The sequence below is a fragment of the Hemitrygon akajei genome, chromosome 29 (assembly GCF_048418815.1).
Source record: "Hemitrygon akajei chromosome 29, sHemAka1.3, whole genome shotgun sequence".
NCBI lineage: Eukaryota > Metazoa > Chordata > Chondrichthyes > Myliobatiformes > Dasyatidae > Hemitrygon > Hemitrygon akajei.
The window spans coordinates 23,603,432-23,629,356 of NC_133152.1; the positions used below are offsets into that span (position 1 = coordinate 23,603,432).

Consider the following 25,925-nt stretch of genomic DNA (forward strand, 5'->3'; position numbering starts at 1 on the left):
AGACCACGTGACATCCTGTGATGTGGATGACGAGGAACTTAAAAGTTGTTTACCCTCTCAACCCCAGATCCATTGATGCCGATAGGGGTTAGCCTGTCTCCATTCCTCTTGTAATCCACAACCAGCTCCTCTGTTTTTGCAACATTGAGGGAAAGGTTGTTTTCTTGACACCACTGTGTCAGGGAGATGACTTCTTCCCTGTAGGCCACCTCGTTATTGTGTGAGATGAGGCCAATCAATGCAGTGTCATCGGCAGATTAATTAGCAGATTGGAGCTGTGGGTGGCAACACAATTAGGGGTATACAGGGAGTAAAGGATGGGACTCAGTACACAGCCCTGAGGGGCTCCTGTATTAAGAGTCAGAGGGGTGGAGGTGAGGGAGCCCACTTTTATCACCATCTGGCAATCTGACAGGGAGTCCAGCATCCAGCTGCACAAGGCAGGGTCAACGCTGAGGTCTCTGAGCTTCCTGTCAAGCCTGGATGGAACTATGGTGTTGAATGCTAACTGTAGTCCAAGAACAGCATTCTCACATAAGCATATAGATGTGTAAGGAGGGTATGTAGAGCAGCGGCTATTGCGTTGTCTGTTGAGTGGTTGTGTCGGTAGGCGAACTGTAGGGGGTCTAGTTTGGGTGGTAGCAAGCTGCAGATGTAATCCTTGACCAGCCTCTCAAAGCATTTGCTTATTATTGAGGTGAGTGCGACAGGACACCAGTCGTTCAGGCATGTTACCTTGGTCTTTTTGGTACAGGGACAATGGTGGATAATTTGAAACAGGAGGGCACTCTGCACTGGGAGGGGGAGAGATTGAAAATTTATGATGGGGTGGTGGTAGATGGAACACGGGGGGTAGGGCTCATCAGAAGATAGATGCTAAATGGACACCAGCAGACAAAGTACTGTAAATGGAGTAGAGTCCACACAGGGCAGATTGTACATGGTTTGAAGGACAACTGACTAAAGGGTTTGATGGCCCCTTTTTGGTTATAAATTAGTTTTATTGAAAAACACTAAAGATTGCCACAGGGACAGAGGCTGTGCTGTCAGTTTCAGCGATGCATGCAGACAAGCTGTTACACACATACAGAATTGTATTTCCCTAAGCTGCCACATTCATTTCATTAACTTTGCAAAGCAAAGCTGGTTGGAAAGTGTCTTAACGTTCTCTGTGTGTCTAGAAATAGATTGCAGGTTAGATAGCTTCAAAATATTTAATGCTAAACAAACCAGCTTATAAAGGTACACATCAATCAAGTGGTCACAACAATAATTAGGATTTGGTTATTTTTACTGAGATACTGGTGACCAACAGCAATGGGCAAATGTCTTATTAGCTCCATCATATCTTAAAGACAGAAAAACCGTGGAGCCTTCTGTATTCAATCTTTGTCTCTACCACTAAGCCTTCAATTGTGGCCATGGTAAAATGCCACTGGCCTGGATTAAATCCAATGCGTATTGTAAACCAGCTGCTTTTGCTGAGGCAGATGCCAAAGCTGATCTTGTTCTATGTGCTAATGCTTATAACATAATGAAGATCAGGAGACATTTAACTGTTGAAATTAACAACCTTTATTTGGCTTGGAATTCTTGCTAATTTAAGAGTCAGAATTGTGATAAAATACATGTTCTTTCAAAACTGCCGCTGATTTCACCAGTTTATTGAAACATGCATTCTAAGACTGGCCCTTACCTGGTGTGACTTGGGCCCTATACTTGTCATTCTGTATTGTGTAGCTCATTGTCATCTGGCATCTTGCACTGTGTAGCTGTCTTGCACCTGCTGCCCCATTCAGTGTAGTCAGCCTCACCTAATGTCCTGTCCTATGTATATCTGTCTTTCACCTGCTGTCCTGCCCTGTGGAGGCCTGTCTCTCTCATGCTATCCTACATCTCACACCCACATCCTATACCGTGTAATTCAGCATGTCATTTGTGACGTCATTTACAGTGTAGTGCTGCCTCATGATGCCTTGCTCTGTGTAGCTTCATCTCCAGCTTGGTGTCCTGGACTCTGAACCTCATCGAGTACCAAGCACTGTGCATCTCTCTCATCAGGTGTCCTCTGTTGTATACATCTGTTTCTCCACTGGGCGTTGTGCATTGCGAATTCATCTAAGACTTGCAGCCCTTAGTTTTATTGTACATGTTCTCACCGGGTGGAAGTCCAGATCCATTCCTCTCAAATCCTTGTTTATCAATACAGGCAGCCCCCAGGTTACATAAGGGTTCTGTACCTAACAGCTGTCTGTAAACTGATTTCTGTGCAAGTCAGAAATGCCCACTTTCTATTGCTATCTGTATTGTCTTACTTTATCTACTCTTGCTATAATTCTTTTATTTTAATGAACTATAATAGAATCTATACCGTATCCAGGCATTAATGAACACCAGGAAACATTTTATTACTAACATTACTAGTTTGAAAGAGTTTTAAACATGAATGGAAGAATCTGCATAAAATCTGGGGCGCTCCTGTAATTCAATACCTCATCTCTTTTAGTCTTTTTTTTGCTTCTACAACTGACAATTTTCTAAAACATAAACTAACGTCATTAATCATTACTTTCTGATTTACCTTACCATCTTTCCTACTCCTTTGAACCTTGGTTCTTTGCAGTGTAGGCACTGGCCTTTCGCCAAGAGCTCTTCAATGAAAGGGCATCTGGAACTCAACCTCAGAGCTGTTATCAAGTGGCAGAATAGCAAATTAACTTCATAAACACAGAGCCGAGCGCTAAATAAAGATCAGCACATTAGCATATGATTAGAAGAGCAGCCTAAAATACAAGTACTAAACAGTTAAAGTCTAAACAATTACAGTCCTGGGACTGCACTCGCTGGAATTCAGAAGAATGAGAGGAGATCTTATAAAATTATGAAAAATATAAAATTATGAAAGGGACAGCCAAGATAGAGGCAGGAAAGTTGTTTCCACTGGTAGGTGAGACTAGAACTAGGGGACATAGCCTCAAAATTAGGGGGAGTAAATTTAGGATGGAGATTAGGAGGAACTGCTTTTCCCAGAGAGTGGTGAATCTGTGGAATTCTCTGCCCAATGAAGCAGTGGAGGCTACCTCAGTAAATATACTTAAGATAAGGTTGGACAGATTTTTGCATGGTAGGGGAATTAAAGGTTATGGAGAAAAGGCGTGTAGCTGGAGATGAGTCCATGGTCAGATCAGCCATGAATTTATTCAATGGGCCAGATAGCCTACTCCTGCTCCTATTTCTTATGTTCTTATTAAATTTCACATAAGAAAAATACAGAATATGACTTATTTGAGCCTAGATAGTTTCCATCACAGTAATTAAATATACTATTAATAAGTTAAAGTCATAGACATATCAATGTGTAGATTTTCTGGGTATTTTGCTGTCGGCATTTCATATAAGGTTGGTTTGAGTGATTTCAACTTGATTGTGGTGGAGAAACAGTGCAGCCTGTGCAGGATCAGTGACGGCAACATCAGCGAAAGGCTAGAGGTCAGGTGAAGGGCCATTTGTGTAGCTCCATCTCCCACTTGAAGTCCTAATTCAGATTCTAACCTGTGGCACCCTGTCTTTCAGTCATATCCAGCAGTGTAATCTGAGTAGCAAGACGCAACCAAGGCATAGCAAAGATAAATCATGAAGCAGTTATAAAATAACACCAGCTTGGAGTTTTCAAGGAGGCAATAACTCTGGGTGTTCTCGATCTCATGGGAAAATGACAGCAAATGCTTATAACTTTGCAATCATTAAGAACCACTGGTTTCAAAATAGGCACAGTGTGGCATGGTAGTTTAGCGGTTAGTGCTACACTTCACAGCATGTCAGCTGTAGGATCTGGGTTCAATTCCTGCCACTGTCTGTAATGTACACTCTCCCCGACCACATTCCAAAGTCATAAGGATTAGGGTTAGTGGGTCAGGGGCATGCTACGTTGACACCTTTAAGTACGGCGACACTTGTGGGCTATCCAGCATAATCTTAGCTCATTTGATTTGATGCAAACTGACACATTTCACTGTATACTTTGATGTACATGTGACAAATAACGCTCAAGCAAATCTTTGTCTTTATGAATCAAGTAAATTCAACAGGTGACTTTCTGAAGGCAAAAAAAAGTTGATTCTATGGCATACGTAGGGGGATCCCAGGAGTTAGATACAAATCTGCTACTTACTAACTTAATAAAACTTACTACTTCTCACAGCCACTTTAGATTAATGAATCCTCTACATAGCACCATCCAGAGACAGAGAAGCAGTTTCAGCGACAGGTTACTATCGATGCAATGCTCCTCAGACAGGATGAAGAGGTCAATACTCCCCAATGCCATTAGGCTGTACAATTCAACCGCCAGGACTTAAGAACTTTTTAAAAGCTATTATTAATGCTTTTTGAGATAGTGATTTAGATGCATATCATATTTTTTACTGAGTTAAGTATTGTATGTAATTAGTTTTGCTACAACAAGTGTATGGGACATTGGAAAAAAAGTTGAATTTCCCCATGGGGATGAATAAAGTATCTATCTATCTATCTATCTACAAGAGAAAATCTGCAGATGCTGGAAATCTGAGCAACACACACAAAATGCTGGAGAAACTCAGCAGACCGGGCAGCATCTATGGAAAGAAGTACAGCTGACATTTCGGGCTAAGTACCCTTTTTGCCTTTCATTGCCAATATGTGGAAATAGTTCAGGAGTAAATTTAAGCTCAACTCAACTCTCTTTCTGCAGTGCTTTATGCAAACTCACTACATTTGCCTGTGATGAATATTCTTATCCTCAATGTACTTAAATGTATCTACGTAGCTTCTGACGCATTCACAAGAACAGAATTCCACTCTGAAATGTTTCACGTGTGACACTTGGACATTTGAGAATGTTGATAACTCACCACTTTGGGTAAGGAACAAAATGGTGAGTTATCAACATTCTCAAGTAGACAAATGTCCTTGAGTCACATGTGAAACATATCTGAGTGGAATTCTTTATGAATCAAGAAGATGGTGCTCTGGGATTTATTCAGTGAGAAACCGGTTTTGCATCGGCAAAGTGCAGCAAGATCTACCTTGTTAAATATGGATGAGCAGATACCTACTCATTATTCTTAACTAGTTCAGCACATTGGTTGCTAGAACCCAAGTGCAGGTCTACAGTAAAGGAGTAAAGCAAAACCTCTCTCATATTAACAGGACTTAGAGAACTCACTCTGTAATCTCATAATGACTGGATATTAAAAGTCTAACCTCAGAACAATCAAAGCCATGCAACTGTCACCGAAACAGGAAACACAAAGCCAACACATTAATTCCATGGTAGGATAATACTCAATCCATAAACCAAACTTTTCTGTAATAGGACAAAAAGTTAATAGATTATGTTCACCAGAATAGGGCACCCAAATCCAAAATTCTAATTTCACAGAATAGCAGGACGTCCAAAGTCAAGACACTGTCCCAATACAGGAAACCAGTGACACTAATGTCATGGTAACATAAGACTAAAAGCCAGCACATTAAGCTCTCAGTAACGGGACATTTAAAGGCAATACACAAACCTCATGGTAACAAGACTCGCAAAAACAACACATTAACCTCACAGTAAAAGGACGATCAAAGCCAAGTACACTAACATCATTGTAATAGGACACTGAAAGCCTATACACCTAACTTCACAGAAGCAGAACACTCAATGTCCAAGAATTACTTACTGTGTTCTGAAGGAGACAGAACAAACTGTTTCCTCTTGCACTACAAAAAAAAATGCATCATACCGCAGGAGCTAAAGCAAATCTTTCAAACATCTCATTACAAACAGATGGTTTGCATATCTCATCTACAACTAGTGGGAGCTTCTGGTTCTCCACAAATTATCTGGATGTGTGTGTGTTTTTTTCCCTGAGAATTGAAACAGAACAAAACAAAACTATGCCTTGCCAGTTAAAAAGAAATGCACTATGTGAACACATCTGACTATGTAAATCCTTCCAGTGAGTCTGGATATAAGTTTTGTGGTTTGCAGTAAATTAGATTGGATTTTGGCCATTTTACAAATAACAGAACATTTGAAGTGCTAAAAGAAAGCTATTCAACTGGAAGAGCAATCTCACTCATCCCACTTTCCTTTCAGATACTTACCCTGTTTCCTTCTTAATGCTACAAATGAATCCAAGTCCACCACAACCCATGTATTTCAGACCCTAAACACACATGGTTTTAAAAAACCCTCCTGTCATTTTTGTTTGTTTTCTAATTATCTTCAGCCTTGCTCCTAGTTGTTGTTCCCTCAATCAAAGGGAAAAGATTTCTATGAGTCTGCATTCTTCATGATTTTAAATACCAGATCTCCTTGAAACCTTTTCTGTTCCAAAGAGAACAATTACTGCTACACCAATCAATTCACATAACCGAGGTCCTTCATCCTTGGTTAAAGTTTACTTTGATGCCATGGAAGAATAGGTTTTGAGCTGCTGATTTAAAAGTCAAGATATAGAGTAAAACAACATGGAAATAGGCCCTTTGGCCCGACTTGTCCATGCCAGCCATGGTGCCCGCCAACCCATTTGCTCATATCCCAATAACCCCTCCTATCCATGTACTTATCCAAATGTCTTTTAAATTATGTTTCTGTGCCTGCCTCAACCACTTCATCTGGCAGATTATTTTATACACGCAGAACCCACTGCATGAAGAAGAGACATATTTTCCCGCTGACTTCAGGCCCTGGCTTCAGCTGACCAACATGCTCCACTTTGATCCCTTGCCTAATGGCTGACTACCATGCTCTCTATTTGGTTCAAAATAGTTAGTTACTGTCTGTTACACCGTTGGCATTGAGGGCAGCAATGCATTTTCCATTGCTGTTTCTGTAACAATTTTGTTTGTTCGGTCAGGGTCCAGCCAACATAGCTCTCTGGGTCACTGAGGCACTGAAGCCTCCAAACCCTGTTGTGGTCCTTATGGAGGTTGGTCCAAAATGTTCTGTCGAATTTCCCACAGACCTTTTTAGTTTAAATCAGGGCATTTTCTAATTTTAGGGTGCTATTAAAACTCTTACATATGGTGCATATGTCCAATTTACGTCAAACTTACTTTGTATATTATTACAAATACCTGGGGATATGAATTGACAATAAACTGGACTGGTCAAAGAACACTGAGGCTGTCTACAAGAAGGGTCAGAGCCGTCTCTACTTCCTGAGGAGACTGAGGTCCTTTAACATCTTCCGGATGATGCTGAGGGTGTTCTATGAGTCTGTAGTGGCCAGTGCTATCATGTTTGCTGTTGTGTGCTGGGGCAGCAGGCTGAGGGTAGCAGACACCAACAGAATCAACAAACTCATTCGTAAGGCCAGGGATGTTGTGGGGGTGGAACTGGACTCTCTGACGGTGGTGTCTGAAAAGAGGATGCTGTCCAAGTTGCATGCCATCTTGGACAATGACTCCCATCCACTCCATAATGTGTTGGTTAGGCACAGGAGTACGTTCAGCCAGAGACTCATTCCACTGAGATGCAACACTGGGCATCATAGGAAGTCATTTCTGTCTGTGGCCATCAAACTTTACAACTCCTCCCTCGGAGTGTCAGACACCCTGAGCCAATAGGCTGGTCCTGGACTTATTTCCACTTGGAATAATATACTTATTATTATTTAATTATTATGGTTTTATATTGCTATATTTCTACACTATTCTTAGTTGGTGAGACTGTAACAAAACCCAATTTCCCTCGGGATCAATAAAGTATGTCTGCCTGTCTGTGTGTCTGTCTGACTAACCTAAATTTTTTACTGGGTGACAGGTGAGATATTCCCTATCTGTCCCTACAGCTGAATGGTCTGCCATCCCTCAATGTCACAGAAAGGCCACAGTGACCCTGGTGAGCAGACGCCTCCTGTGGACTAGTATTAGTGTAATAATATTGTCAAGTTAGTGTCAAACTGAAGTACAGGCAAATTGTAACCACACCAAATGCAATTATAAATTCATATGGTTAGATCTGATGCAACTGCTACCTCATTAGGCTCTGGACCAAGTATTTAATGGTCAGCATAGACAGTGAAGTACTTGCGCTTCTAGGATAAGCCAGTCAAAACCAGTGAGAAATAATCAGGATTGTCTAAGATTTAAAACAATGTACAAAGTAACAGTGAAAACACAAATCCCACCCTTGATGTTATTATGAATTTGTTTTTAACTGAAAATCAGGATGACTCACTTAACAGATTGGTAGAGGGCTGAATATCTGTACCACGATATTTGTTGATCAGCCTTTCCCTTTGTGTTGGTTAATTCAATGGTGACCTCAGTGCCTTTATGCATCACATCAGATGGAGAAGCATTTACATTCAGCGTTGTTATGGTAAAACGTTGCAATGAAACACAAGTGATGTTGACGGGAATGAAAGCTGTGATGCTAAAATGTAGACAAGAAGCAGATGAAACTAGGGAATTGGAAAACAAAAGATTGTATCAGGATAATGAGTGTTGCCTTGGATTCAGTAGTGAACTCAGTAATCGCTAGAATGTTTCGGCTTCAATTAGCCCCTGGCAATATCTCATTTTAAATTGCATAGGAAATCACAGCAGAAGAGTATCATGCAGTGAGGGATACAATAGGCTCTTTTCTCAAACACCGTTGCTCTGTCAAACATTGAGATGTACACTCTTGTTAAAATGAGCACTCTTCAACTGCCACACATGTAAACAACATCACGTTCCTTCAGTGTTTTTTTCTGCTGATGGGCAGAGTGTAGCGCCATTGCTGGTGCATGCACACACCAGAGATCTTCACACGAACGCACACTGCTTGCTGCAAACTGCAGGTCCATGTGTTAGCACATATTGGTTTGTGTATGCACATCATCGTGGATGCAAATAATTGATCCGATGCCTAGTAAGTTGGCACAACACCCTTCAGGTATGACTGGGTGCTACTAACATCACTGGCTTATAAAGATAAAATGCTAAGTGAATCAGTCTCACGGCTCAGAAGCAGGCTCCTGTTCCAACCTTATACTTGGCCTCGAGCATAATAAATTAACAATTGCATCGGTTCCAACCATACAAACTGATTGCTGTATCAGGTGTAGTTATACTGTGCCTGTAATTCAATTTCAGTTTTGATTGACGCTGATGCACTTTCAAGATAATACTCAGTTAAACTGCCGGGGATGCTTTATCACCTGTCATAATTTGTTCATCACGCCAATGTGTTTTCCCTGCTCTTTATTAGGAATGGTCAGTTCACGGAACTAAATCAAGGCTCACTCCATCACCCTCTCACTGGTCAATTTACATCCTGCCACCTGCTGTTAACTGCAAATACTAAAACTTCAAATTAGCAATTAACAACATTTTAAATAGGGTTGGGTTAAGTCTACTAATTTCTTCAATACCACTCATTGTTGACGGCAATTTCTTCCAATTCCTTATCCCATCTAGACCTGCTGATCCCCACTATCTCCAGGAGACTGCCAGTGTCATACTGTCTAAGGACCATTACTTTGTGGTTATACTATGTTGGATTCACAAAACTTATAGCAATCACTTGAAGATATACAATAGTTCTGTGATTTGTTCAAGTTCCAGGTGTCCCATAACTGCACTGCTCTTGTGGCAATTAGCAACATGAATTCTTTTCAACGTCAGAAGTGAGAGGAAAAAAGTCAAACAACAACACACACAAAATGCTGGTGGAATGCAGCAGGCCAGGCAGCATCTATAGGGAGAAGCGCTGTCGACGTTTCGGGCCGAGACCCTTCGTCAGGAAAAAAGTCAAAGCATGTCTGAGATGCTCAGATTTGGCATTTTTATAAGATTGTGAAAACTGGTAGAACAAAGAACAGACTTAAGAATAAAAAGTGGGTACAATGATTGTTAAATTTTGTTACAGTTTTAATTTTTTGGATGGACAGCTATATTATACTATGAATACAATGAGTATGGTGCAGAGAAGGTCAGCAGATCATTGACTTCAGGGAATTCTGACCTCTCATTTGCTTTTAACTATCTGTATTCTGCAAAGAGTACTTTTTGCTCAAGTGTAGTTTTGATTTCCACTGAAAGTTAGCTATGTATTATAACAAGTTTGGGACTGGGCAGAATAATGAACTCTTCAAAGTTGTCTCATACAAAATTTAGAGCACGGAGTAAAATGGTCTTCTTGTACTCAGTCTGAGATATATTAAGCAAATAAATTCTTACTGTACAAAAAATATATGGCATCAGGTTTCATTAAACTGTTCACTCATTTTAACGCCACCAATTATATTCATCTTATTTCAGTTAGACTAACCTTTGCATGCTTGATTCCCTTTGTAAGTTATAAAGTTAATCAGTCCATTGAAGGTGTGCTACATTCCATCTACTCACCTTGAAACAAGCAATTTCAAAATCTGGTATCATCTACACAGTTTTGTTCATCTACATAGTGCCCCTTGATGATGCCACCTAAAGACATGAAGTAAACCCTGTTCTGCATCTACACTAGATTTCAGACCCAGCCAAACCCTAGCTATCAGTCAATTCCCCTTCTACAATGCCGTAGGTTTCTATACTCTTCTGTATATGTGCAAGAAATATGAAATTTATGTAAGGCTCACTGAATCTGGAGTGAATTATAAAACTACTGTAGATACTCAGCAATAACACATACAAAATCCTGGAGGAACTCGCCAGGTCAGGCAGCATCTATGTAAAGGAATAAAGAATTGACATTTCAGGCTCTTCTTCGTCTTAACGAAGAAGACTCTTCATCGGGACTGGACAAGAAGGGGAAAGAAGCCAGAATAAGACGGCGGGGGGTCCCCCCTTCTTCCACTCCCCATTCTGGCTCCTCTCTTACCTCTTCTCTACTCCTTGTCTGCCAATCACTTCCCTTTGGCACTCCTCCTCCTTCCCTTTCTCCTGTAGTCCACTCTCCTATCTGAAGCCTCCTTTTACCTTTTCCACCCATCATCTCCCAGCTTCACACTTCATCTTCCCTCACCTATCCATTTACCTTCCCCCATCATCTGGCTTTCCCTACCTTCCAGCTTTTACTCCTCCTCCCCCCTCCACCTTCTTATTCTGCCTTCCTCCCCCTTCCTTTCTTATACGGGTGACTGGAAAAGTTAGCTGTGTTCATTAACAAAGTCGTGAACAGAACTGTCGAACAAATAAGCAGTAAGAAGGTCTGAGGAGCCGTGCAGACCAAAATGATTAAATGTTGCATGCAATAGATCAGCTTGGTAACTGGCACTGAAATGCCAGATCTTGCTGTGACGTATTATCTCTTCCTGTTGCATGGTTTATTACATGCATAAATAATATTAAACATCTGGTGTTGAGGAAATTATAAAGCTAATACTTATCAGGGAAACAGAAAGAGTAATGTAAAATGTAGCCTCTGAAATACAGTAAGAACACACATTAGGAGAATACACTCGGTGATTACTTTATCACGTGGCCATTGAGTGCACATTTGTGGTCTTTTGCTTTTATAGCCCATCCACTTCAAGGTTCATTATGTTGTGCGTTCAGAGATGCTCCTCTGCACACCACTGTTGTCACGCGTGTTTGTTTGGGTTAGTCACCTCCCTGTCGGCTTGAACCAGTCTGGCTATTCTGCTCTGACCTCTCTCATTAACGAGATGTTTTTGCCCACAGTACTGCCGCTCACTGGATGGTTTTTGTTTCTCGCACCACCCTCTGTAACTTGAGACACTGTTGTGCGTGAAAGTCCCAGGAGATCAGCAATTTCTGAGATACTCAAAGCAGCACGTCTGCCACCAACAATCATTCCACAGTCAAAATCACTTAGATCACACTTCTTCCCCATTCTGATGTTTGGCCTGAACAACAATTAAACCGTCTCTTCTTCTTGTAAAGTTTAATGGTGGCTGGCAGACCAACATAAGGTGCATTACCGCCATCTACTGAGTTGGATTGTGGAGCAAAGAGAAAGGACCTATACCCACTACATTCCATTGCCCAAATAAATAACTCAAACAGCATCAAAGCGTCTGATGTTTTTCAGAAAGTATGCACTTATGTATGATGGCAGTGATATCCTAACAAATTTTCCATGTTAAACTGTGTCAGTCCCAAAGATTTCAATTTAACAATTAGCTGTTTCCTATGCACCTCATAGGAACTGCATTCAAACCGTATATGCTGCACTGTTTCTTAACAAATGCATTTCCTACGAATGCCCGTATCATTCATATTAATTCTAAACAAGGAACTATTCAACCTAGTACATTGAATACATAATGTGTAATTATAACTCTTCCCTCCTTTTATACCCATCTCCCAGCTGAGCTCTCAACATATAGAAAGGCCATCCTTTCTTTTCCTTATCCCAACATTGTTGCCATAGTGATTGAATAACTTTTTTTAAATTATGGCTTTCATCTTCCCTTTATGCAAAGGCACCATTACATTTATATCCTTAATTTTAAGTGATTACTTGGCAAGAATGTCTGCCACCTTATTTCATTCGCCCCCAACATGGGCAGGGACCAATAAGAAATGTATACACAGACCTACACCCTGCAGCCTCAACTGATGTTGTCCAATCTCAAGAAGGATGTCTGACCTGCAATTTGAAATACCCTTTTTAATAGACGTCGAGACCAAGAACCAATCGGACCATTTAAGTATATAATCAGGAGGCATTCCTTCAACCCAATCCAAGGCTACGATGATAGCAAACATCTCAGGCATGAATACTGATACTTTGCCTAATAATTGAACATTATCTGAAACACCTGAATGACCTGAGGATTTTTTTCATCTGTGTAGATATGCAAGAATCCATAATATCTGGGTTGCATATGTTGCTGAACTTCCTGTGCCACTCATATACCATTGCTCTTCATCTTGATCTTTTCCTCAAGCTCCAAATCAACCACAGGCAAAGAAAAAACCATGGAGGAGCAACTGAAAGGGGTACACTGGGTCAATATTCCACATTAAACAAACTACGATCTTGTGTCGATTCATTTCCCATCCACCCAGACTGAAGACCTTATGAATACAGCGCTCTCAATTCTCTACTAATGTCGGCAATATTGGATGACCAATTTACATCCTCTTGTGTTAACCAAAAGACCATTGCTAACTGTAACCTGCGTGGATGTAAAGCTATTTCATCTATTTCTACCAGTGATGCCGAAACTGGGGATGATTTAATAATCTCAATGCTTGAGCTTGAATTTTATCTAGAGGCTTTAAGATCATTGGTGTGGCTGACCCATAAGTAACATATTTATAATCAAAGACAGATCTGATCAAAACAATATATATTTGTCTTAGTAACCTCCTACTCACACCCAACTAAGTGCCTGAGCACATTAAGGGCTCTGTCACACTTCTCCAGAATTTTATTCACATGCACCTTCCATGTTAGCCTGGTGCCCATCAACATACCTAAAAACTTTACACTGACTCTTATTTAAGAGTTTTACCATATAACTTAAGATCAATTTGGGCTGTAATGTTCCTTTTAGAAAAGCAAATAACTTGTGTCTTTGCAACAGAAAACCTAAACTCCCACTGACATCCCTTTATTAAAAACAGCCCACAGTTTCCTATCTAAATAATTTATATTCCTGCCTCTCAACTGAACCTCTTGAAGAGGTCTGCATGCTTTTATGCATCGAGTTTGTGTAACATGATTGGCTGATTAAATATTTACATTAACGGGGTGTATAGGTGTATCTAATAAAGTGACCACTGAGTGTATAGAGAGTTGATGGAACTGAGGGAACTATAGTCTGAAATGCAAAGGGAGATTTTCATGCTCACTTATTAATTTCAGGAGGTAGGAGTGAAAGGAGGAACCTTTAAAAAGACAAGCATCATTGATTGGTTAACAAGAGGATACTTTAGCCAATAAAAGGAAGGTAAGGTTAAGAGGAGTAGATGTATTGGAGTAGACATTGTAGCAGGTGGGGATTTTATTTTTTTGTTTATCTTTATCATTAGATTTGGTATACACAGGATGGCAGTTATGATAGTGGAATGCTTCTCCTGCAAGATGTGGGAAGTTAAGGAACCTCATGGTCTTCCTGATAACTACAGCTAAGGGAAGTACACCCAATTGCAGCACCTAACAAGCTAGGTCAAGGGCATGCAGCTGGTTTTAGATCCACTCAGGATCAACTGAGTGTTGTAGATTACTTTTGCTGAGGTGGTCACACCCAATGTACAGGCTGCAGAAAGATGGATGACTGGTGGGAAAGAGAGAGTAGGCAGAGATTGCAGAGTTCCCCTGTGACCATTTCCCTCACTAACCAGGTTACCTTTATGGGTACTGCTGGAAGGTGATTGATTAAGTGTGGGCAGTATCATCCACAATACATGCCATGCCATTGTGACATGGGTGATCGTGGTCCCATGACCATGATTGTCCTTGGGAAATTTTTCTACAGAAGTGGTTTGCCATTGCCACCTTCTGGGCAGTGTCTCCACAAGATGAGTGAACCAAGCCATGATCAATACTCTTCAGAGATTGCCTGCCTGTCGTCAGTGGTTGCATAACCAGGACTTGTGATATGCACCAGCTGCTCCTATGACCATCCACCACCTGCTCCAATGGCTTCACATGACCCTGATCGAGGGGACTAAGCAGGTGCCACACCTTGTCCAAGGGAGACCTACAGGCTAGCAGAAGGAGAAGCACCTTATACCTCCTTTGGTAGAGATGTATCTCCGCCCCACCACCCACTAGCAGCAGCAGAGCTGGGTGGGCCCGCCTAAGTGTACTGTGTTCTTGGACTTTGCAGGAAGCTAGAAAGGAAATTACAGAGGCTCTTGTGGAGATATTTCTTTCATCATTAGCCACTGATAAAATTTTGGAAGATGGGTAATGTTGCTTTGGAATGACAGCAAGCCAGGGAACTATAGGCTGGTGAGCCTGATATCCGTAAGATATAGGAGCAGAATTAGGCAATTTGGCCCATTGAGTCTGCTCTGCCATTTCTCCATGGCTGATTCAGTTTTCCTCTCAGCCCCAGTCTCCTGCCTCTACCCCTCACCCCCAGTATCCTTTCATGCCTTGACCAATCAAGACATCTCTCAACCTCTGCCTTAAATATACATGAAGACTTGGTTCCATAGCTGTCTGTGGCAACAAATTTCAGAGACTCACCACTCTCTAGGTAAAGAAATTCCTCCTCAGCTATGCCCCTCTATTCTGAGGCTGTGTCTTCTGGTCTTAGACTCTCCCACATTAGTCTCCCACATTAGCAAACATCTTCTCCACATCTACTCTATCAAGACCTTTCACCATTCAATAGGTTGTTATTAGGTCACTCCTCATTTTTCTGAATTCTAGTGAATATCACTGGTAAGGAAGTCACTGGAGGGAATTCTGAGGGGCAGAATCTACCAGCATTTGGATACAGTCTGATTTGGAGAAGTCAACATGGCTTTGTGTGTGGGAAGTCGTGTTAATGAATCTTTTGGAAGTTTTGGAAGAGCTATCCAAAAGAGTAAGAGAATACAGGGCACTGGACGTGCTTTATTTGGACTTTGGCCATTAGTAAGGCTGCACTTGGGAGTATTATGAACAATTTTAGTCACTTTGTTAAAGGAACAGTAAGGTCAATTTGGAAAGAGTGCAGAAAAGATTTGAGGATGTTGCTACTGCTGGACGGTCTGTGTTACAGGAAAAGGTTAACCAGAGTAGATTTGCCTTCCTTGGTACACAAGAGAAAAAGCAAAACCAAAGAGCTGGTTATTGACTACAGGAGGAAATAGCTAGAGGTCCATGAGCCAGTCCTCATTAGGGTAAAAGAGGTGGACAGGAGTCAGTGGTTTTAAATTCACTGACACCAACGTATCAGAATATTGGTCCTGGAACTAGCATATAATTGTCCTCAAAGAAGCCATGGCTTTCTTAGTTTGCGCAGATTCAATATGTCACCAAAAAAAACTCTGACTAACTTCTATAGATGCACAGTATCCTAACCGGGTGTTTCACTGCCTGATATGGAAATACCAATGCCCAGAGGGGAAAAAAGGCCGTGGAAAGTGGTGGATACAGACCCATCCATCACAGGTGAAGCTCTCCACACCTCTCAGTGCTGTCACAAGAAAGCAGCATTCATCATCAAAGAACCTCACCATCTGGGCCATGCCCTTTTCTCACAACTACCATTGGGTAGGAGGTACTGAAGTCTGGGGTCCCACACCTGCATGTTCCAAAACAGTTATTACCCCACAAACATCGGGCTCTTGAATTGGCATGGATAACTTCAATCACCATCACTCTGAATTGATTCTAAATCTGCAAACTCACTTTCAAGGACATTTTACAACTCAGATTCTCAATATTATTTATTTGCAGTTTGTCTTTTGCACATTGATGTTTGTCAGTCATAATTTTTTGTAGAATTCCATTGTATTTCTTTTTTTTCTGTAAACACCTGCAGGAAAGTGAACTCAAGGTAGGAATGGTAACATACATGTACTTAGATAATAAATTTACTTTGAATGAAGAGTGACCTTATAGAAATGTTTAAAATTATGAGAGACATTGATAAGGTGGATGGCATCAGTCTTTTCACCAGGGTAGGGGAACGCTAGACCAGAATGCAATGGTTTAGGGTGGGGGGGGGGAATTGAATAGGGACTTGAGGGAGCAACTTTATCATAGTGAGTATACAGTATGGGGCTAGCTGCCAGAGGAAGTGATTGGGACAGGTACAACAGAACCATTTAAGAAGCTCTTGGATACATACATGGAGGGATATGGGCTGAGAATAGGAAATTGATGCTGGCTGAGTGGACAATGTGGTCAGCATAGACTGGTTGGGCTGAAGGGCTTGTACCTTTTCTGCATTGATCTGATTCTGATTCTGTCTTAACATGGGGGTCACTTGAATGGTGTGAGACAAGAAATGCATCATTGTCATGGTCACTGTGATAGTGGGCTTTAATCATAACTGTTACTGGACCATTTTATTTCTTCGGCAGGGTAGAAAATGCATTACACAGATCAAACCTGGATATGGATTTGGAGGCAAAAAAAAACCAAATTCTTGAGAGCAAAGGGAGGTTGGAATTAACCTGGTGGCCACAAGGGTGTAGGAAAGGCTTTATTGACAATGATGAGGATTCATTTTGGGAGACTTAGAGGTTCATATTGTATGTTTCTGGATTCTGTTTTTTTTTTGCTGTTCTTGAGTGGTTTGATCTGGGCAATTGATGTGGACTAGGATGCTTTGGTGAGGAATGACACTAGGGTTCCCAGTGGACTAGTGGCGTGGGACTGAGCTAAACAGAATACTACTGGACTGCTGGTTTGATGTTTGATATTCTTTGTGGTTCGCTGGCTTTCTGCTATTAGGCAATTTGTTCTTTTTTTCACACGTTGGGTGTTTGATGTTTCTTTGAACAGGTTCCACTGTGTTTCTTTGTTTCATGCCTGTCTGTGGCCAGACAAATCTCCGCGCTGTGTTCTGTATACATATTTTGATAATAAATGTACTTTGAATCTTTTGAATGGGAAACCTGAACAGGAAGACGAGGCAAGAAATCCACTTAGAATTTTGGAGCAGATATTACCTGGGAGAGAGGTGAATTGAGGGGATATGAAGCTGGCTGAGTATCTTACTTTCTCTTGGTTATCTGAGGTATTTATACATATTGTGATTTAGGTGATCCATAAAGGATTAAATGCATGGAATTTATGGAGTTAAGAAGGGGAGAAAGATCAAATCTCATGCTGAGTTGCTGTCATGGTGAAGTTCCAGATAATGCTATTCAGGATGCTTGGTAAGCTATTGTTCTGCCACGGTATCAAATGCTGCTCTTTAAATTTTGCTAATATCGCTTTTCAAGGCCCTGCATGCTAATGCCTGACCTGGATGAGCTGAGGTACCAAATTTCAGCTTGGAAGACAATGAGAGGGGCCATTATTAGGCTTCTTCAGGCAATGAGGACAGTGAGCCATTTATATTTTCTTGTGTCCAGCCTCTTCGAAATGTTTTTGGCAGGAATAATTTCGAATTATTTTCTTTGCCCATTTTGCAAAGTGAGCTGTAATGCATTCTCTTCGTAGGTGTGAATTTTAACTTGTGACTCAATCTTCTATGAATCACTGGTTGAATTTAGATGCCAGTTAGCTGAGCTGTGGCTGCGTATACTGAATGTTTGTTATTTAGTACAAGGACTGCAAGGTCTGACAGAAAAAAGATTACCCTAAACGTGTCAGGCATTCATTATCTGGTGAGAGATCAAAACAGATCCCTGTTCTCATGTGTCCAGCTCACAATGCCTACCTTCACATTACAATAATGCATTTCTCTATTAACAATCTGTATTTCTGGCTGTCTCTGCTTGACTTACTTTTCCTCCTAGCCTATGTTTTATTTTTCTTGCCCGTCCAAATTTCTAACTCCATCGCTAACTTCACTAATTTTCATCAAAACTTCCAGTATTGGTATAAATTTTACCTGGTCATCAAATCTTATTTTCATATGCTGAAGGTTTAAGTTGCACTACAATGAACGTCCCGAAGCAAACAGTCAGTGTCTCACATAGCATTAAAAATAGCTGGTAGCTGCAATTAGCTTCAGAGTCATAGCCACTGTCAAATTTTCATTACCACACCGACTGTTTAATATCATGGGCTTTTACTGCCACAATACAGCTTTGAATGAAAGAAACAGCATTTATTATGTCCTTCAAGGATGTTCCAATGCTCAACTGGGGGGGGGGGAGAGAGAGAAAGAGCAGCGTCTCCTCAGTTTTAAAAAGTTCATTTATAACCTCTTATCAAAATGCTTAAGTCAATGCAGCACTTCTCAAAGCATGATAAATGATCAGTTAAATTGGAGGTATAATAAATGTTGTGGAACTATTCTGCTCTTGCAAGTGTTGCCCAGGCATCTGTTAAAGCTTTAGACTTGTACTTTCCAAATCAGGATCTAAATTAAACCAAAGGATGCTGAGGTGGAAGGAAATATGGTGGCTCCAACTAGCACCGGGAAATTTAAAATGATAAAGTACAATATTTTTCTGGGTTCAGTGAACTGAAGTGGTAACACTTTCTCTCCTAAAGATCCTGCCTGACCTGTTGAGTAAATCCACCAGTTTCCTTTTTTCTTTCCAGATTTACAACAACTGCAGTCCTGTTTCTCAAATGCTTTGTTATTATTGGTGCAATCTGTAGAGACCTGTACCATGACTGTAGATGTTTTTGTGACTGGACTTTGTTTATTCCAATGTTCTTAATACTTAATCTGTTTACAACAAATCTGGCAAACCAACATAGTACTGAAAATGGAAATAACTTTGGGAAAGTGGAACATAAACATGTGCCTGATGAATGATAGGAGGTGACTAATATATGTAAATGGGTGCCAGTAGTAAAATTTTCTTAAGTATTTCCAATATATATTACATGTTGATTGTAGTTATTCTATTAACTATAAATAGATTTGAACACATGTAAAGCAGCATATTTTTGGTATTGCTACTGTTACTTTCAGAAACTTGCAATTTTTTTTCTGGTTTAGTGACAGTCAAAACAATTTTAAAAACAAACTGGAAAGTAATCAGAGCATTTTCAGATTTCTAGGTCTTATGGCCTGTTGTGTCCATTACTGAGGGACGGTACAGAGCACACCAGGACGCCAGCATACTTACTGAACTTCACTGACAACCCTGCTTGTACGTTATGTGATCTCCTCCCATGTGGGAGTGGCTAACTGCGTGGCATAGGAATAACCTACAACTACCACTATGTGACATAGTCCGATTTCCTCTAATCTATTTCCACATATTCCCATGTCAATTCTATCACCCACCTTAATGATGGGCAAATTACAACAGTAAATTAATGTACTAACCTGCAGGAGGGAATTCATGTGGTCAAAGGGAAAATGTGTAAACTCCACACTGCTCAGGACTGAAATCTGGTTGCTGGAGTAATGAGACAATAGCTCTCCCAATGGCACCGCTGTGCTTCTCGTAAGAGCATTTACGAACAACAGCACTTTTTAACAGATTAATAACATTTAACATTTTGAATGCAACTAATAAAACAGAATGATCCAGTAGTGTAAAAGGCTTTACATGACTTTTGTTTCTTTATGGGCATTTAAATGCCAATGTTACTGAAGGGTTAATAGATGGCAACACAATGTATGAGGAGGAAACATGCAAACTCTAAAGGAAAAGACCCATGACAGGCACTATCCAGGGTTAAAGAAAAACAACAGAATTAAAAGCCTTTTTTGTTTGCTGACTACTTAGGGTGTTAAATCAGGGAAATTACAATCAATGTTGTCAGTACTTCCACACATTCACAAAGGAACCAGGATACATCACCTCAGCAACAGCTTCAAGCTTTGACACTATGTCAGGATTCTCTTTGAGAACTGACTGCTAACTTTGCTGTCCAAACCAAGTGTGCAGTGTAACAGTGCACAATTTAAACTGCAATTCATTTGAGGGCAGCAGAAACTGGAAATGTTCATGATACACCAAACCTTGATGCAGCATTTTGACTCAAAATGTTGACAAATTCTTTCCTCCCACAGATGCTACTTGACCTGATAAGTTCTTCCAGCAGAATGTTTATTGCTCCAGATTCCAGTATCTGGAGTCTCTTGTCTCCATTGTTACTTTCCTATTGCTGGGTTAAAGGAATATGCTTGGGGTACAATCACAGTATCTAACATAGTATTTGAACTGTAGATAGCTAAAATGTAACACACATTCATAATGATGCTGAATTTAAAATTTTCTTCGCATGACAACAAAAAGACTCAACACATTTGAACCCGAGAAATTCAGCGCTCAAAGTTGCATCTTAAAATTCATTTAAAATAAATCTAAAATTATTTTAATACATCAGAAATAAGTTAGTTATAGAGAGGAGGTAGGTACTCACAATGGATGAAAGATCCACATTAATCATTTTTGTATCATCCATAACAATTGGCTGTAGACCTGCTACATTCAGTTGTACTGAAGAACTACGATACACAAAATTTAGAAGCCAGTCTCCCCTATAGGAGCAAACAAGAATTCCCTTTAGAACAAAGGTCTGGAAATCAACATAATCTCAAAAATAGATTTTGCCTGAAAATTCTACACTGAAATCTAGATATGCTTTGAGCTCATTCTGAGCTATACAACTGTTTTCTCTCTTAAGCAACTACATACTTCTAAACAAACTTCAGCTACATGAAGATCACACTTACTAATTTAGTGGCAATTATTTCAGACTTTACATTATTTAGTTAAAAAGTGATGAGACCCCATTAAAATAAATTTACCAATGAATCTAGTCCAGAATTATTTATTGTAATGCTTGCACTGTTTTTGTGCACTTTACGCAGTCCTGTGTAGGCCTGTAATCTAGTGTAGCTTTCTCTGTGTTGTTTTTTTTTACATAGTTCAGTCTAGTTTTTGTACGTTGAAAAACGTTGTCTCATTTTTACTTTGTACTGTACCAGCGGTTATGGTCAAAATGACAATAAAAGTGACTTGACATGACTTGAATTGCTATAATTTCAATCTGACATAGTCGGGGAAACCAGACACGTGTAAGGTAGTTAATTCATCCAATAATTTTTCAATGTGTCTGTTTTGGCTCATTACAATCTAAAGCTAATTCCTTTCCTCTGCCCATTGTCATATTTCAGATATTGCCTATGATATTAATTTACGACTCTATTGGCCATGGTGCGGTTGACAGAAGGCAGTTTAAATGGCTTGGAATGGACTGGATGGGCCAAGTGGCCTGTTTCTGTGCTGTACTTTTCTCTGACTCGATAGAAAATGTATAGCCTCTCATGCATGTTCTTCATATGCTAATAATTTTCTGCATTAGTAAACTCCGCAAGTATCCTTGAGGAAGTTTCATACGGTAACAACCTTGCCCTCAGGTCAGAGTTCGGGTTCTCAGAATCCCACTCGAGACTTGAACTCAAAAGTACTGCAGATGCTTCAGGGTGGGCTTCATAATGAGACATTAAACCAAGGCCCAGTCTGTCTTCTCCAGTGGACCAAGAAGACCCCATGCCATTATTTCAAAGCATAGCAGAGTTTTCCAATAAAAACCTAACCCTGTCCAGTATTTATATTTAACCAAAATGATTAAATCTGATCTATTTCTGATTGTGTTACACACCCTTGTTTTAATGTACTCTCTGTTAAAGAAAACCCAAAATTAAGGGGACACCATCTTTGTACAGTAGTTCATTTCTATTTTTGAATTCAACCAAGTATAATGTTCCCTGCCTTCCATGTTTCATGATCCTAATAAACACCACTTCCATTTTTCTCCAGATCTCATTGCTGTTGCTTCCAATTTCAATCCATTATTCTATTTAACTATTTTCATATTTTAAAAATAAACAAAGGTTATTACAATTTGAGACATATGGGCTTAACAGGCAGGATATGCTTGGGTACCTGCAATAGCCATTAATTATACGGCCTGCAACCACTTTAGTGAGAGGTTTCCAGTGTTTGGTCCCACCTTCTACTGGTGCTCCCAGTAACACAACATCTTCAATAATTCCTTCACAATCTGCATAAACAAATAAAAGGGTGTAATAAAACCTCATGCATAAATTAATGATAAGGCACATAGTTACTAGGATATAAATGGCAACTGTTGGATCTCCTAAATCAACAGAGCAATCAAGATTAACCTGATTAGTTTAATAACTTACAGCAAAGAATCCTTTAATTATAAGGATACATTCTGAATGTAATACAGGGCATTTATTTATTAAATATTTCTTTCTGTAACTCTGAATACATGGTCTTAAATGTTAAATATTAATTTGTTAAATCTTAATTTGTTAAATAGTACAAATGTCACCCAACAGACAGCAATAAAAGGAATATCCAGTTAATCTCTTCTCACTGACTCAGAGTGATGGGAAATTGATTGAGACACAGTGATGCTCTCTGATCTTTTTCTAATAGTTATCTCTTTAGCTTTATTGAAGACATAGTACTGATGGGCTGAATGGTCTGTGCTGTAATAATTCAATGACACATGGAATATGTATAACATTTTAAGGAAAAATGGTCCAGCTGTGGCTAGTAAGACACTAGCATTAGATTACAAGAGTTATAAAGTTCTCAAAAAGAACAGCAAGCTTATGGAATGGGAACATTCCTGAATTCAGTACTGGAGAATCAGTAACCAAGGCAGAAATATCAAACAGATCATAAATAATTCTACAAATATGTAAAAATGAAGAAAGTTGATGCGGGTCACTTAATAGACTAAGACAGAAAAACTATGTTGTGAAATAAGAAAATGGCAAAAGTTAAACAAGTATCTGTTGGAAGACAAGGGAATCCAGCCCCACCTCCTCCCAGAAATGGTGAAGAACAGGTCTAAAATGAATGAGGAGTTGAAAGAAATATGCCGAAATAAAACAGGTCTGGAAAAATTAACAGGTCCAAAAGCTGATAAATCTCCAGGACCTGATTATCATTTTTTTGGTAAGAAGTTGACTGTGGAGATGGTTGCTGAGTCCTGATGAATGGTCTTCACCTATAAAGTTAACTGTTTATTCCTCTCCATCGATGTTGCCTAGACTGCTAAATTCCTCCAGCATCTTGCATGCGTTGCTCTGGATTTCCAGTATCTCTTGTATTTATGGGCAGTCCCTTGTCTTCTTCCAAAAGTACACACATTTTAGAATGGATCCCATGGATTGTAACCCTATTATTCAAGAAGGAGGGGGGAACAATGGAAGTGTAGGCCAATTAACGAGATCAGTAGTGAGGAAAGTTTCAAGAATAAATTGTGAAGGAAAGAGTTGAAGTTGTTTCAAAAATGAGCAGGGTTAATGTGAATTTATGAGAGGAAAAGCTTTAAGCTTGTAACTATTGGAATGAATAAGGGAAAACCAATATTGTATGTGGATTTTGATAGCAATAGATAATTAAAATTACAACTCACAGGATTGGAGCTGATATACTGACATAGATTAAGGGTGGTTAATGGAAAGAAAAAGACAGGAATAAATGGACCATCTTCAAATTCAGAGTTTTCACTGAGGTGCTTCAGGAACTGATACACATGTTCACGGCCAATAATAATGAATTTAAGAGAGGACCACGTGGTTGCACATAAGTTTTCTGACAATACAAAGCTGAGTGCCACGGCAAATTCAGTGGAAGATAGAGGTTTTTCTGGAAGATACTGGCAGGCCAAGTGAATGAGCTTTGAAAATAATACTTAAATGTGCGAGGTGAGCTACTTACGTAAAAATAAGAGATTCTAAGTATTTTTTCAAAACACTTGTTACATAGGTTGGAGAAACTTGGGTTTTATACTCTGGAGCAGAGACCTGATAGAAGTTTACAACATTATGAGAAGCATAGATAGTACATACTGTCAGAATATTTTACCCAGGGTAGAACAGTCAAAATGAGAGGATTTGCAGAAACTCCGAGCAATTCAGGATAATGTTTCTCACCTCCCTTCCTGTTAAGCTATTTGAGGTAACCTTTCTTTAGTCTTTCTTACTTCTCTTCTAAGATTTGTATATCTGTGCCCTTGTAATGCTACTGTGACACTGTAATTTCCTTTGGGATCAATAAAGTATCCAACTATCAATTTATCTCCTACTTAAAGCGAGAGGGTTAACTTCAAAGATGATAATGTGCAGGGCAAGTTTCCTTGTAATGCACTATACAATCAGCTTGAGTAGCAACTTCAGGACTTGGAGTGGCATGAATGCCTGATGAAGGGTCTTGGCCTGAAACATCATTCACTTCCATAGATGCTGCCTGACCTGCTGAGTTACTCTATTTAACATAAAGTTAGCACAAAAATACCACTAAAAAATTATCTTCAATCAGCTCCCTTGAATCTTCAATGCAGAGCCTGTTGCACCTCACACTCTGTCCTGGGCTCACAGCTTTCTGGTAGTGCCAGTTTATAATACTAGAAGCTGAGTGAGTTTTTCCTTTTGGAATACTTCCATCAATACTTCCAAACTCCAGTCAGATTAAAAGGTTATAGATGACAGAAAAGGGAAGGTAAGTTCAGCAGTTGTTGTTGCTGTTGACTGCCACTGAGTCATCTTTGACTCATGGGGTTTCAGTGGCAAGATACAGAAGTAGATTGCCAGGCCTTTCTTCTGCACAGATACTGCTGCTGCCCAGGTTGGGACCCGGTTGGATTCGAACTCAGGACCATCTGCCTGGAAGACCAGTGCTGATGACGCTACACCACCAGCTGATTCTACAGTACAGGTGCTCAGGACAATTTGTGGTTGGAGTGGATTAGTGCTGACTCAGGGTATCCTCAATACCTGTGTGAAGTAAAACCGTATTAACAATCAGATTTATAAAGACAAACAGCACAGAAACAGGCTCTTCAGCCCATCGAACCTATGCTGCCAGCCACCCATATTCACACTAATCCTACTCTAACCTGTGTTATCTCCCCCTCATTTCCATCATCTCTTACCTTCACCAACATCCTAGGAGCAATCTGCAGTGGCCAATTACCGAGGAAACCCGGACAAAGAGAGTGAAAACTCCACACGGCACTGGTGGTTAGGACTAAACCCGAGAGACTGCAGTAGTGAGACACCAGCGCCAATGTGCAACTCCAATCCAGTACTTATTTTGCTATTATTTATTAAAAGATACAGCACAGTAGCTGTTCCTTCCGGGCCAAGAGCCCGCACCACCCAATTACGTCCATGTGATCAATTAACCTACTAATTAATGTCTTTGGAATACGGGAGGAACCCAGAGCACCCGGAACACCAAGGGTGATAGGAAGAATGTACGAATTCCTTACGGACAGCAGTGGAATTGAATCTGCATTGCAGGCGCTGTAGAAGCATTATGCTAGCCCCTATGCTAAAATTTAATGTCTCACTTCAGCTTTCTCATGGTATATTGACACTTGCAGTTTAAAGCAGGATTTTCAAATAAAA

General features: G+C 40.1%; 1 protein-coding gene across 4 annotated transcripts in view; it reads right to left on the minus strand.

Moving 5' to 3' along the window:
- The window catches only part of tmco4 (transmembrane and coiled-coil domains 4), a 92,593-nt gene that overhangs the window by 5,310 nt on the left and 61,358 nt on the right, over window positions 1–25,925 (minus strand). For all 4 annotated transcript variants that reach the window (XM_073031883.1, XM_073031886.1, XM_073031885.1 and 1 more), the window contains 2 exons: window positions 22,417–22,534; window positions 20,888–21,005 (listed from right to left, as the gene is read on the minus strand). In XM_073031883.1, coding sequence (XP_072887984.1) covers window positions 20,888–21,005; window positions 22,417–22,534 — 236 coding nt within the window. The remainder of the gene's footprint in view (window positions 1–20,887; window positions 21,006–22,416; window positions 22,535–25,925) is intronic.